Raw genomic sequence first — 13,181 nt, 5'->3', positions numbered from 1 at the left:
ATTTTTTTTGCCACATCATTAAAAAAATGACAACTCATCATGATTTGGACTCAAACTTTTGTTTGATGACAAACAAAATAAGAGACTACATTCGCGATTCACCTAAAATAGAGGGACCAAAGTGCAATTAAGCCAATTAAATATATTCATCTTCCAAAGGTATTCTAAAAATATCTATATATAAAATGATTAGATTAGGTTCATTTTTTATTTTTATTATTTTTTCCAATCACATGAATCCATTTTTTTATATTAAATCAATTTGTAAATTAATGAGAAAATTATTCAATTTACTAAATCACATTTAATGAGAAAATTAATTTTAGCTTTTTTGTGATATATCATTAATTTAACCATTAAATGAGAAAACTAATGTATTGTACAATTTAGTAATTAACAAATTGATTAATCGCAAATTGTCTAATTTGATAAGTAACAAATTAATTTTAGCAAATTGATTAATCACAATTTGATAAGTAGAAAATTATTATTATTATTATTATTATTATTATTATTATTATTATCATTATTATTATTATTTATTAGTATTTTTAAAAAAATATTATTATTAGTTTTAATTTATTAAATAAACAATTGTCCAATTGCATTTTTAATGTATTTTATTTGAAATTTAAAACATAATTTACTATTTTTGATTTTAATTATTTTTAATTTTAATTATTTTTAATTATAATTATTTTTAATAATAATAATAATAATATTTATTATTAATGTATTATTTATTATTTTTTTTTTATTAATTTAATTATTTATTAATATATTAAATTCATATAATAATATATAAAATGACTCCAAAAAAATTAAATCATAGCAAAAGGTCGCCTCCTAGGTCAGCGACCTCCAACTAAATCTATTTCAGAGTGGTCTTTAGCTGGTCGGACTCTGGGCCGACGACCTCCTATTTGATCCAAAAAATAAGATAATCTAGTATATAAAACTGAGAGTTAGACATGTTAGTATTAAAAAAAATATATATTCCAGAAAAAAAAGTCTTAAAATGAATTGTTAATTAAAATGATGTTTTGCATTTCATTTTCATAGATTAGATTCTTTTAAAGTGAATTAAACATGACTCATTTTAAATAATATAAATAAACTAATAATTAATATCATATTATTAATCATTGATTTATTTTATTTTATTAATATTGAGTTAAATCAAATTCTTATATTAAAAAGAGAGCATAAACTTTAAAAGTATGTCGCATGCAAAAAACAATTTTTATTATTTATTGGACATTTATATAATTACCGCAAATTTGGGTTTATTTGTGTAATTACTAAAAAACTGGAGAACTGATAATAGCTGTTATATTTTTTATTTCCCATGGTGCTGCCCTTAACAATGGGTCCAGGCTAACCGTCACATGTGAAAGAAACCCAAATACAACCTACGAAATAAACCGCTTATAGCTTTTTAGAAACTTCCTAATTTTTCATGTTCAATACAAGAGTGATATTTTTTTTTATTGTTCAATCTCCTCATTTTTTTTTTCAGTATACAAAATACACTATTAGAATCACGCTTTTGATAATGTATGAGGTTAAAATTTGCACTCTCGAAATGTCTCTTTCAGTAAAGATTGGTATTTGGGTTTTTTTTACTATTATATTTTAGAATTTTTTTACTGAAAATACCAAAACATCAATCAGAAATTTTTAAAAAAAGAAAAACCATTTTTCATTTATATGCAAAAAAACTCGGAATTCAGAATCAAAAAGTGAATATTTTTTTTATCATATCTTTTATTAGTAAAATTTTCATAGCACATTTTTTATATTAGATTGCACAAAATATTTGAAACTCAAAATTATTTTGGAAATTTTAAAATTAATATACTAGAGTTGTTATGAACATTAGATTCATTAATAAATATACATTTTTTGTGTGTTTATAAATAGGGCCAGAACTGTAACTAAAACAAAATAAGAATAGAAAATATTATTAAATTCCTTTTTTCTCTTTTCTTTTTTCTCTTTTTCATATTTATTGATATAAATTCTACCTTTATTTCGATTAATTTTCAACAAAAATTACTTTATTGTAATAAATTCCTTTTTTTTTTAATTTATATCCCATTTTTCTTTTTCTTAGATTCTCTCAAACAAAAGTAATTTTCATAATAAATACTTTTCATAATAAATATTTTCCATAATAAAAATATGAATAAATATTTTTCATAATAAATATTCAAATTGCATAATAAAAATTCAAATATTTTTCATAATAAAAATTCGAATTTCACTCACCATAATATGTTAGACTCGGCTTCCATTGATGAGCTTTATACAATCTTAATTTATTAGATTCTATTTTTATTTTTAAAGTTTCGAATGTTGAGTTTATAAAATACTTAATACATAAATAAATAAATAAATAAATAAATAAATAAAAACCTAAAGAAACATCAAGCAAGAGTGTGTTGGGTTGGCCATAAAATCACATGGCAGATGCTTTTTCCCTCGTAAAAAACGGAAAACTTTCAAAATCTATCTTCTTTTAATAACAAAGTTGGTTAACGAAATACTATTTTTTGTACTAGGGATCAAACATTGATTAAATCACATATCATAAGATACTTTTCTTAGGATAGTTTTTTTTTGGACAAATACATTTTTTTTAGGCCTTTACATCTTCACCTAATATCTTGTTCCCCATTATTTTTTATTCCGAAAATTTAAAATTTAATAAAATTTGGTATTCTTGAGTTTTGAATTTAAAAAATTCATAAACATAATTATATTTGAATTTTAGAAAAATTTAAAAGTTAAGAATATTAATCATGTTATGAATATATTAAGTACAAATTTTTTGTTCCACCTATTTTATAAGATAACTTGTATGATACGATAAAGAACAGAATGTGTGTCATAACTATAAATTTTTTAACTAATATTTTTTTTTTAATTTATCTACGTATGCAGTACTATAACATATATTAAAATTGACTAAATTAAGAGTTTTAATACATGGATGACATATCATCCAACTATTGATGATTTAATTTTAATAATACCAAAATATATTCATTCTTCAATATTTCATAGAAGTAGAAAAAGAAAAATTAAAAAATTTCGTGAAATTATTTTTGTGAACTTAAAGAAGACAAAAATGAAAACCAACACAAGTATTTTAATAAAGAAAAATAAACTTTGACTTCGTCTTAATGTATTGACTAATTTAAATGTGTATTTAAAAAAATATATCTTTAAATGAATTAATACAAATACAAGAAGTGGAAGAATAAGTCATCTTGACTTTTGTACTCTTTTTTAAGGTCCATATTAGAGACCAATAATAATATCTCTTTTCAGTTTAACTATCTCTATTTTTTTGGTTGAAAAAAAAATGTTTTTATGAATTTTTCCTCACGTTTCTCTACTTTTATTAAATTGAAATACCACAAAATATACGTGTATTTCTTCGAATATTTTTTATATGGTCACTTACATTTCCAGGATAGTAGTATGTTGCATTCCGACAAATTTGAATTTGATGGAAGTTCTGTAATATTCATCTGCAAGTTTATAGAATAATTAATTTTTGTTGTTTGTTTGTGATGTAGTGAAACGAATGAGAAACTTATTTGGCAGACAAATTCCTTGTTGTATTCAGAAACCTCATCCTTCTGCCACAATATGTAGGTCATGTGATGTGATGTGATGGTGTCCAACTACCATCCTTGCAAGAGGAAGTTTGTTATCTTTTAACAATAAGACAACATATTTATCCATCTCTAATCCTGAATCTGTCTTTTCCACTTCTTGGTTTCTTAATGAAACATTACAAACTATACTGGCAGACAAGTTTGGATCATCAAACATTGAGTCATCAAAACCATTACCGGTAAAATAACAAATATTTATGAGTTTGAGAGAATAAAAAAACACTAATTTAACAACAAAACCCTAATTTAAAAGAGTTTGGCTTACAAGTACTTTAACAATGTTGTTCCCAATAAAGTAATTATATTGAAAAATAACATTGATACACATAACATCTTTAATTTTCATCCACTCGACTAACACTTCAAATTTTAAAGGTAGAGGTGTCAAAAATATCACTCTAAATCAACATTGGTTGTCAAGGTAACAAATTTAAAGCGGTTGCATATACAACTATTGCAAAGGGTTCGAGACCTCAAGATATGAATATTCATTTTGTTTTTCTAAAAAAGGAAATGAATATTCATTTTGAAAAACTGTTTTTGTTGCTTTACTTGAACTCAAGTCTTTCAGATATCATGAAAGCCAAAAAAAAAGTCTTTTAGATATTACGATCAGATTATTTTGATTGTTCAAATATGAAGTTTCAATTGTTTGAATTAGTTTTGCAATTATACACGTTGTAAAAATAATGTTATTCTGTTACTAGCTAGGTTATCCAATTTTAACTTCTGCAACCTACATAGTCAATACGAGTAATGATAAATAAAATCATTTTTAGCTTAATGATAAAACCTCTTATAATTTTATAAATTCCTATATGTTATATGTCTTTTATCATTTGATGTTTTTCTATTAGATGCACATAATAAACTCTAACGAACACTTTGATCTAAACAAATTGCTGTGTTTTGGGCAAGAAAAGTGCACGTGTAGCACTTATCAATTTGGTATGAAGACTATATTATCTAGCTTTGACTTTATATTGTAGCTTTAAATTTTGATTCACCTTGCACCGCATCTTTTGATTTATTTGCTTGTAACTTTCTTGTGAGCAAACAAAGTACTAAAATCTTTACTTCATTTTTATTTTTACTTTCTCTTGAGAAGCACACCAAGTCCAACATTATGTGCATATCCTTTTTAAAACTTATCACCACCAATTTCCAATACAAAATAGATGTTCCATCTTAGGCTTAAAGACTTCATCACATTTTGGCTGTTTTTCCATAAATAGGCTAATGTGATTTTGGTTGTTATTATTATTTAATTGAAAGAAGACAAACAAAATCCACCGTCAAATTCTACCCAAAAAAAAATAATCAACTGTCAAAATATTTTGATTTCCTATGAGAAATAACAACTAAAATTTGCAGGTTCCACAACTTAGATGCAACTCTAAAAAGATTGCCTAAAATGTTTGTTGAAAAGTGTAACACGGTAACATTTCAATTTTTCAATAATTTTATTAAAATATTTTCTATTTGAATTTAAAAATGTATATCTTGATCATAAAATAAACATTCTAAATAAATATATATAGTAAGAAAGAAGTAAAAATGAATTAAATCCATGCATGAATAGTATGTTAAAGTAATTGAAACGTATGAGTCAGAATTATGTTAAATTTAAAAAATGGTTGTTTGGTAAATTAGATAAATAATTAACAATAAAAAAAAATGAGTTCAATGGCATTGGCATGTATAAAAAAAACTTTGAAAACGATTTTTTAGAACCACATTGAAGAACAAAGTAATACAAAAAAAGATTTGATAGTTGATTACAAGTTTTAATAAAATGCACGAACAACTCAAGTTTGGTCCAATTGACCAGAACATCAAAACTTACGAAGGACAAAATGGGGTTATTAGTTTTAAATGACGAGTTTGGGGAAATTTGATTAATATTTAGGCGAACATTTAGAAAAAAACAGAAGCAGAAATATATATTAAATTGTTTGATAAATTATCACGAGCGAAAATTGTACTAAAGCCGAAACCAAATAACAACACTAATAGAGCGAAAAAGGAAAGACAATATCCTAAATGACCAAAACATCTCTGCCATCCTTGTAAAAAAAGAACCCTGCCGCATGTACCTTATTAAGACATCTATAGGAAAAAATTGTTCCACCAAATCTAACAACAAAAGTTATAAAATAAGATAAAACAAAACAAAACTTACAAAGGAAATACGCACGGCATTTTCTTCTTTTTCTCTCTAACTCATGTCTATAACTTGAATCATTTTCTCTCAAGATGTCTATATATTATATAATTTATTAATCGCATTACACTTATCTGCGGCCAGCGGCTTTTCTCTGAGGAGGACCAGAATCCTCTTCATCTGACTGAATATCTCCATACTGCCACATTCCACGCCTGCTTGTCCTAGCCTCTCCTTGGAACGCTTCCAAGCTATCAAGGGCCTGCTTTCTTGCTGATCTGTCCCACCTGTTTCTTTTTTCCATTCTAGCAAGTCCTTCCTGAAAATTCCACAAGAAAACAAAATTTTCAGAGGGGTGTGTATTGTGATTACGAGTTTACAATCATATATCATAAAAACGAGTTAACTCACAGTAATTATCTTTTCTGTAAACTAGTACGAGTTCAAGTAAACTCTGATTTCACAATCTAGTAGTGAATTTACGAGATTACACTTCTACATTGGTTTAATCTTTAAATGTTTTTTGGTCAGTATTTCAGTTTTGTTTTATTTATTATTTAAACTTAATATTTCATAACAACACTATCTATTTAAAATTATATTATGTATATATAAGCCATATAAGGTTTTTTTTTTATATTAGGTAATTGAGTCTACATAAGTTTCACGAGTTTATCTAAATCTCGAGTTTGATAACCTTAATTGTGAGTGTTGTTCAAGCAATAGTTTGATAGAATTTAAAGCAAGAGTTAGTGGCAATAAAAACCTGAAGCATGGCAGCATTGACGCTGATCTCAGCATCCACAGCAACAAGAGTTACAGCAGTAATTGTTCCAGTTCCCTGTCCTTTCACTTTTCCTCCTGTAGTATCTCTCTCCTCAACCATTGCTCTAAATTCTTTTCCACTGCTTAAAGTGAGTTCGCTCAAGTATTCAGCTGCTTCTTGACCAAAATCTTCTTCCAAGTTTGGTATCTTAATGTATGCAAGGCTACACAATTGGGCAAGACCAGGTGCAGCAGACACAGATGGATCAAGAGGCCGCAATTGACTGTATTGTACTTCTTCTTGATTTCCATAATCAATGTAGAATACTTCAAACACGTCCTTAGGAGATTGAACTGGTCCTCGAGGCACATTGACAACCTTGACAGTACAATTATGAATAATCAGTATAAAGAAAACAAAGGAACATGAAGACTGTGCATCAAGCCCCATTCATATAATAACAGCAGAGCAGACTCAACGATCTCAGGTCAGTCATAACTTGGCGGGATTTTTTTTCTAAGTAGCCAGGCTGAGCAAAATGAGTTAATGAGATGAATCCACTTGAGATCGAGTAATATATTTTTAATCAGCCTCCTAATTAATTCAATGGCCACATGTTTCAGCCATAGGATTGCAATGCCTACACTGGCAAGGGGAGAAGGAAAAAATTCATATTGGAACTTACCATTGCACGATACCAAGACTTATCAGCGTGGAAATAACACAGGACTATGTCGCCCTTCTTAGGATTAAAAGCGCCAATCAGAGGACTTTCCTTCAGGTTCAAAGAAGCAAGCTGTGTCTGAATGGATGCTATCTTTTGATCTCCAACAGTCTGGACATAAAATTTACCACCTCCCAAGACTTCAGTAACAATTACCTATGAATGCATGACAGTAGAATAAGTCATTTCCCATTAACACAAAAAAGGAGGTCGTTACTCACTTATACTGGGAGTAGTAGTAAAATAGTATCCTACAATCCACCGCACCTTAAGTACTTCTTGCTGTTTAGTTTCAACATTTGCACCACTGGGTACTACCTCCCCTTCAACAAAATTCTCCCAGATCTGCAAAATAATTTTCATTAGAATTGTTAAAGGAGAAGGAAAATGATAAACATGGTTGGGTCCCTATTTTTACTTTCAGCTTTTTACTCTTAGCAGATTGTTCGGCTTGCTCTAAAACGTGCAAATCAGGAATCCTGTCACTGCCAAATGAGGTTTGAAGTTTTGCGAGACCAGCTTCGAGTAGTGCAACTGCCCCATTGGTTCTCGACTCCCATAAGGATCCCAAAAATGTTCCAGTTCTATCAACAGTTTCTACCTCAATCTGCAAAAATCAAAACGTTTAACTATAGAAAATAAACAACACCCGGACTCAGAAACTTTCAGCTAATAAAGGAACTAAATTACCTCAACATCTCTCTGCATTATCCTTCGCCTCATCAGTGCAATTGCTTCATCAGAATATGGCTCATCACGACCAGGACATCTGACACCAGAGAATGCAAAAGCAATGCTGCAAGTTTCTTTAGGAATCAACAATTTGAAACGGTGACCACTGAGGACATATTCCACTACAGCAGGAACTCTTCTACTACGATGCAGGAAAGGCAAGAAGTCTCTTGCTTTCTTGGCCGATGCCTAATAATATGGAGGAAAAAAAAAAAGGAAACAGTTATACATTTGAGTTACATTTTCTAAGCTTCAAAGTAAAAACAAATCCTGTATAATTAAAATTTTGCAAACCGTGGTCAAGTCAGTTATATGCATCACTGGAGGATCCTTGGCAGAATGGATCCCTTTCTTTCCAGAAATGGCACGTGATTCAGCAGCAAGAAGAGCATCATAGAAGTTAGACCTCTCTTCGAAATCACGATGTCTAATGACAGTTCCAAAGCCACGGCCAACTAGCAATTCAGCGACATTCAACCCAGTTTGCTGACTTGCAGGAGCAGCAGGTGAAGGGGCATCATCACCGTCAGCTTTCCCAGAGGACAATAGGAAGACTGATCCAAAATCCATTACTCTGGAATCAGCAGCTGCTGATGGAACTGCAGATCCATCCGCAGGAGCAACCTTTCTAGAATACTCCATTTGTACATTCACCTGAAAAATAGAAGTAATCAATTGTAGCTTATGTGATCAATGGCATCTAAAAAAGGTTCACAGGATATCTTCATACTTGACGACCAATGAGGCGTGTTCTCAAGAACTCCTTTGCTTCACGGGCATAGGGAGCTGGTTTTTCATCTCGACGAGGATTGCCCATTTTTGGACACCTAATACTTGAAAGGTTAACTCGCCTCTCGGCTTGTGGGCTTCCATATGGAATAGAATCATCAGCAACAATGACGCAATCTCCACTCACAACCTCAACCACCTGAAATATTCAAGTCAGAAATATATACTTATATCACTGAAGAATGACCATATTGCATTAAAATATGATAGAGGAGTATATTTTACCTTTCCAGTAAAATTCTGGTCATGAATTGCCTTTGAATTTGAAGCCGGTGGTACATAGTTTGTCCAAATTCTTAATCTAGTTTTCTTAGCCTGGAGCTCTGCAGCCTTCAGCTTCCGCTTTGCGTCTTCTTCCATCATATTTGCACTCCATTCAACATATTTAGCAAAACCCTATTTGATGAAGGAAAAATCAAATGGAGAAAGATTTACGGTATATATGAAGTGATATTTCATCAGATTAAAAACATGGAGAAACATTCCAGATCTCCACCTAAAAAACTAGCAAGCAACTTTGACAGTATTCATATACCCTATCCATCTGGGAAACCGAGATCCAACTAGATGTCATGCAATAGATATTGCTTAATATATATTGCATAGAACTAAGGTAAGAAGAATTATAAAATATAAAATGAATAACAGTTGATGATTGAGAATATTCACATTTTATTGTGATTTTGTCTACTGTTTCTTCAAAAGAAAACGAATCACGAAATATTTTGCATAATAGTCCATTCAAGCAAATAAATCCTTCATGATAGATAGTAAAATCTTTCCTCTTTCACACCCATTTAGTTGGTACATGGTAGGTAACTTCAATATAAAATATATCATACTTGTTTTAATATGATATACTCCAAGTACCAACAATGTCCCTTCCCATCTATGGACCCCCTAAAGTTAAGTACATATACAAAACAATTTCAACTTGCTTCAGTCTCAAAAACTAATGAAGTAATGCTAAAGTATAAAAACCGCAGCAGTAAACAAGTCATATCCAACACGATTTGATTTTGACAAAAATAAATCATGTTAATATCTCTCTATATAAGTGAATTACATACATTTTCCACAAGCTCCAATGCCAGGTCCTTCGCTGATTCACCATCAGGATAATACACTGACCCAATCAAATTGCTGAACTTATCCACACCTTCAAGGACAATCCGAACCTGCATACCCATTTGAATTTAGAAAATTCTCATAAATGCAAAAGCAATATAACATGTAGAGGATCGTTGCTTACATCTCGATTCAATACACGCATCTCAGTGAAATATTTAGCATCTGGTCCAAAAGGATCAGCTGAAGTTTCAGCGGATGCTGAAACGGCAAGTCTTTGGGCAGATGTAAGTGGAGCTCGAGGTTCCGCAGGAACATCTCCATTAGTGTTATCAGCTGTTACCTCTGGTTCAACAACAGTTTCGGGTGCAGCTCTCCTTCCCATTTGTGGGGCCTGGTGTGAAGACAAAACAATAAGTGGCACACAGTGAAAAAATGGTAGCAGCCAAAATAGCATTTATGAGACATACCTGAATTCCAGCAACGAAAACTTGGAGAAACTGAAACTCGGGGAGCAAATAGATTCGGAGAGTACTGCCATCACGAACCTGCTCCACAATTGCCTCCATGGGAACTCCTTTATTTTTAGCTAATAAACCCATAGCATCGAAGTTACCAGGGTCACCAAGGGCAGAAGGAGGTAGATTTCTGACTGATGCCTCAGCAGCACCCGGAACCTGCAATCACCGTAAAACCATATAAGATACACTCATGAAGGATTTCAATGATATCAACAGAAATAATAACACTACAGTTTTGATACCATTCCAGAATCATGATGTCTAATAAAGCAAGAATTCATTCTGTATTTAACCATCAACTTCAAGAAAACAACAGTAGAAAATACTTGTTATTGTTGTCATCAACATGGATGCCAAACACAAAGCACATCAGTTTCAAGTAAACAAAGTTGCAATAACATCAAGGAATGAACATTTGATTTTCAATTGTTGCAGCAAAAGGAGCACCTTAATTACAACAACAACAACAACAAAAATTGAAAATTTCTTCTATGATAGAGAGGAAGAGCCAGACAAACCTTGCTCCAACGACCAAGACCTTCTTGTTTAGCTTGCTCTTCTAACCGTAACAATTCTGCCAGGAATGGACTCACTTCTCCTTTCTGCTGCCCCTGCTCTCTAACCTGCATGAACAAGTCCACAACCAACAAAAAATGCAATTCAGACATGGGAAAAATAATTCAAATGTGGTCAGATGCACATCTAGACATAAATCACACGGTATTTAACCTTTGCCCATCCTTGAGATACAACCAGCATTGCAACATTTTTGTCGCCGAGAAAAACCGTTCCAAACTCACGATTGATGGATGGCACGGTGTAATCAATTCTGAAAGTAATTTCCTGTTCCAATAACATAACATATCATATCAGAAACATTGCACGCTTCATTAATCATAACAAAATACCAGATCACTCAATCAAATCAGAGTAGTAAGCAAATCTATTTTCGCACCTTCCCTATCAAGAGCTTCCTCAGAAACTCTCTGCTTTCCCACGCAAATGGCTCATCCACACCACCTCTACGTGCCTGGTAAAATTTCCAAAACACACAACAATGTAAAATTAAAACAGTTACATTATTATTAAATAAAAAAAATATCATCAAAGTTTCCAAAACACAACAATGTACAATTAAAACAGATAAATTCTTAATAAATTGAAAGGGAAAAAAAAAAATCATCACAATTTTAAATTCTTCCTTCAAAACACTGTTCAAACCCGATATCCTGAACAAGCAAACCAAAACCTTTCAAACAAGAAAAATTACCAATCTAGGAGCAATCAGAGACGATAAAGTGATGGATTTTTCAGGAAGAACACCAGGCTTGGTATGGGCTGCAACAGAAACAACAACAACGCAATCCCCTGAAGTAACCGCCTTCACCTTAGCCTTATACCAAGCCGAATTCCCAGCCGCTGCTGATGCCATTCTTCAACAGCTACCGTTCGATCTACATCCAATTCAAAACAACTACAAACATAAATCACCAACCTTCAAACAAATCCAATTCAATTCAATCCATATAAACAAAAAACAACAACTGAACTTTCAACACATCACGTCATATCATATCTATCATCATGCAAATAACAGAATGCGAAAGAGAAATTAAAAAAAATTGTTCTTCGAGCTGTACATAGATTATATATTATCATGCAAAAAAAACTCAGATCTATGGATCAGCAATGAATTTTGATAAAAAAAACGAATGAAATAATGTGAATGATACGGATCGGATAATTAAAACAAAAATGCAATCGATCAAACACGACGGCGATACCTTGAAATGATTCACACTTCGGATCTACCTGATAAAAAAGAGTTAAACGGAACTTCAAATTCTGAAACACTGAATTGAATATTTTATTTTAGGTTTTTTGTTGTGTTATGTAAAATAGATCCGAAGGTGTAAAATGAGTACCGGAAAAACACAGAAGAGTTCGAGTGTTTCAGTTTCAGGCGGAGAGCACGGAAGAAGAGAAGAGAAACTGTAGAAGAGAGAGATCGAAGAAAGAGGCTTTTTATATTAGGTGAATTGTGAATTGCTTTTTAATAGTACCCTCGCTTTTCTACTTTAATTACGATATATGCCCCTCATAAGTCAAAATCCGTGTGAAAAAGTAAAAAAATTACATCGTCATTCAATCCACCTTAAATTGCTAATTTAGCATAGAGAGAGAAGAATGAGAATAACATCTACCTTCATTTGTTTTAGGTGTCTATTTTCATAACAAGTTTTTATCCAAATCAGTTTTACTAATGCTTTTCAGGTCTCATCCAAAAGAATCTAATCCAAGAATAAAATTATTATCATCATTAATAAAAATACTTTCAAAAAATAAATTTTTATTAATAATAACTTCAAGATAATTGAATCCAATTAAACTATAGTGTGAATTACTTTTATGACACTATTATTATTCTCATGCAAATGAGTGACTTTAAAATATATTATTAATTGTTTAATTTAATTTTTCAGTTGTATAGTTTATATTAATATTTTTATTTATTTATTTTATCGAATATCACTTATGACACGAGTGAGCCAATGAATAATTGATTTTTAATATTAAAAGATAAATTAATGTGATATTATTCAATGCTAGCTGAAAGAGAATTAATATTTTTTATTAAAAATCATTTTTTGTTTAATTTAAATAATTTTGTATGTTAGGATAAAACAAGTCATTTCACACTATAACTTGTTTTTTGTTTGTTGATTAT

General features: G+C 30.7%; 1 protein-coding gene across 4 annotated transcripts; it reads right to left on the bottom strand.

Annotated features, from left to right (window-relative positions):
* Window positions 1-5,733: 5,733 nt before the first annotated feature.
* On the bottom strand, window positions 5,734-12,510 carry LOC101488993 (ribonuclease TUDOR 1-like). 4 transcript variants are annotated; one of them, XM_004502977.4, is made up of 18 exons: window positions 12,379-12,500; window positions 12,238-12,265; window positions 11,724-11,907; window positions 11,409-11,483; window positions 11,183-11,296; window positions 10,972-11,076; window positions 10,403-10,609; window positions 10,117-10,326; window positions 9,935-10,042; window positions 9,090-9,260; window positions 8,806-9,003; window positions 8,370-8,729; window positions 8,034-8,264; window positions 7,762-7,950; window positions 7,611-7,688; window positions 7,305-7,499; window positions 6,620-6,997; window positions 5,734-6,172 (listed from the first exon to the last, which is right to left on the bottom strand). In XM_004502977.4, the coding sequence occupies exons 3-18, from the start codon at window positions 11,883-11,885 to the stop codon at window positions 5,984-5,986; spliced, it is 2,970 nt and encodes a 989-aa protein (XP_004503034.1). In that variant the 5' UTR covers window positions 11,886-11,907; window positions 12,238-12,265; window positions 12,379-12,500; the 3' UTR covers window positions 5,734-5,983. The 4 variants fall into 4 exon arrangements, with proteins under 4 accessions (XP_004503034.1, XP_004503035.1, XP_073224344.1 ...); XM_004502978.4 differs by lacking the exon at window positions 12,238-12,265 and having other exon boundaries at window positions 12,379-12,510; XM_073368243.1 differs by having other exon boundaries at window positions 12,238-12,417.
* Window positions 12,511-13,181: the final 671 nt, after the last annotated feature.

Source organism: Cicer arietinum, chromosome 5 (assembly GCF_000331145.2).
Source record: "Cicer arietinum cultivar CDC Frontier isolate Library 1 chromosome 5, Cicar.CDCFrontier_v2.0, whole genome shotgun sequence".
Lineage (NCBI taxonomy): Eukaryota > Viridiplantae > Streptophyta > Magnoliopsida > Fabales > Fabaceae > Cicer > Cicer arietinum.
This window is presented reverse-complemented; position numbering and strand designations above follow the sequence as displayed.

Excerpts from the sequence above, each read along its gene's own strand:
- LOC101488993 (XM_004502978.4), bottom strand. The coding sequence starts at position 11,885 with ATGGCATCAGCAGCGGCTGGGAATTCGGCTTGGTATAAGGCTAAGGTG. Across the intron at positions 11,484-11,723 it reads CTCTGATTGCTCCTAGATTG|GCACGTAGAGGTGGTGTGGA; the intron begins GTAATTTTTCTT and ends AAATTTTACCAG. Across the intron at positions 7,689-7,761 it reads CTAAGAGTAAAAAGCTGAAA|ATCTGGGAGAATTTTGTTGA; the intron begins GTAAAAATAGGG and ends ATTATTTTGCAG.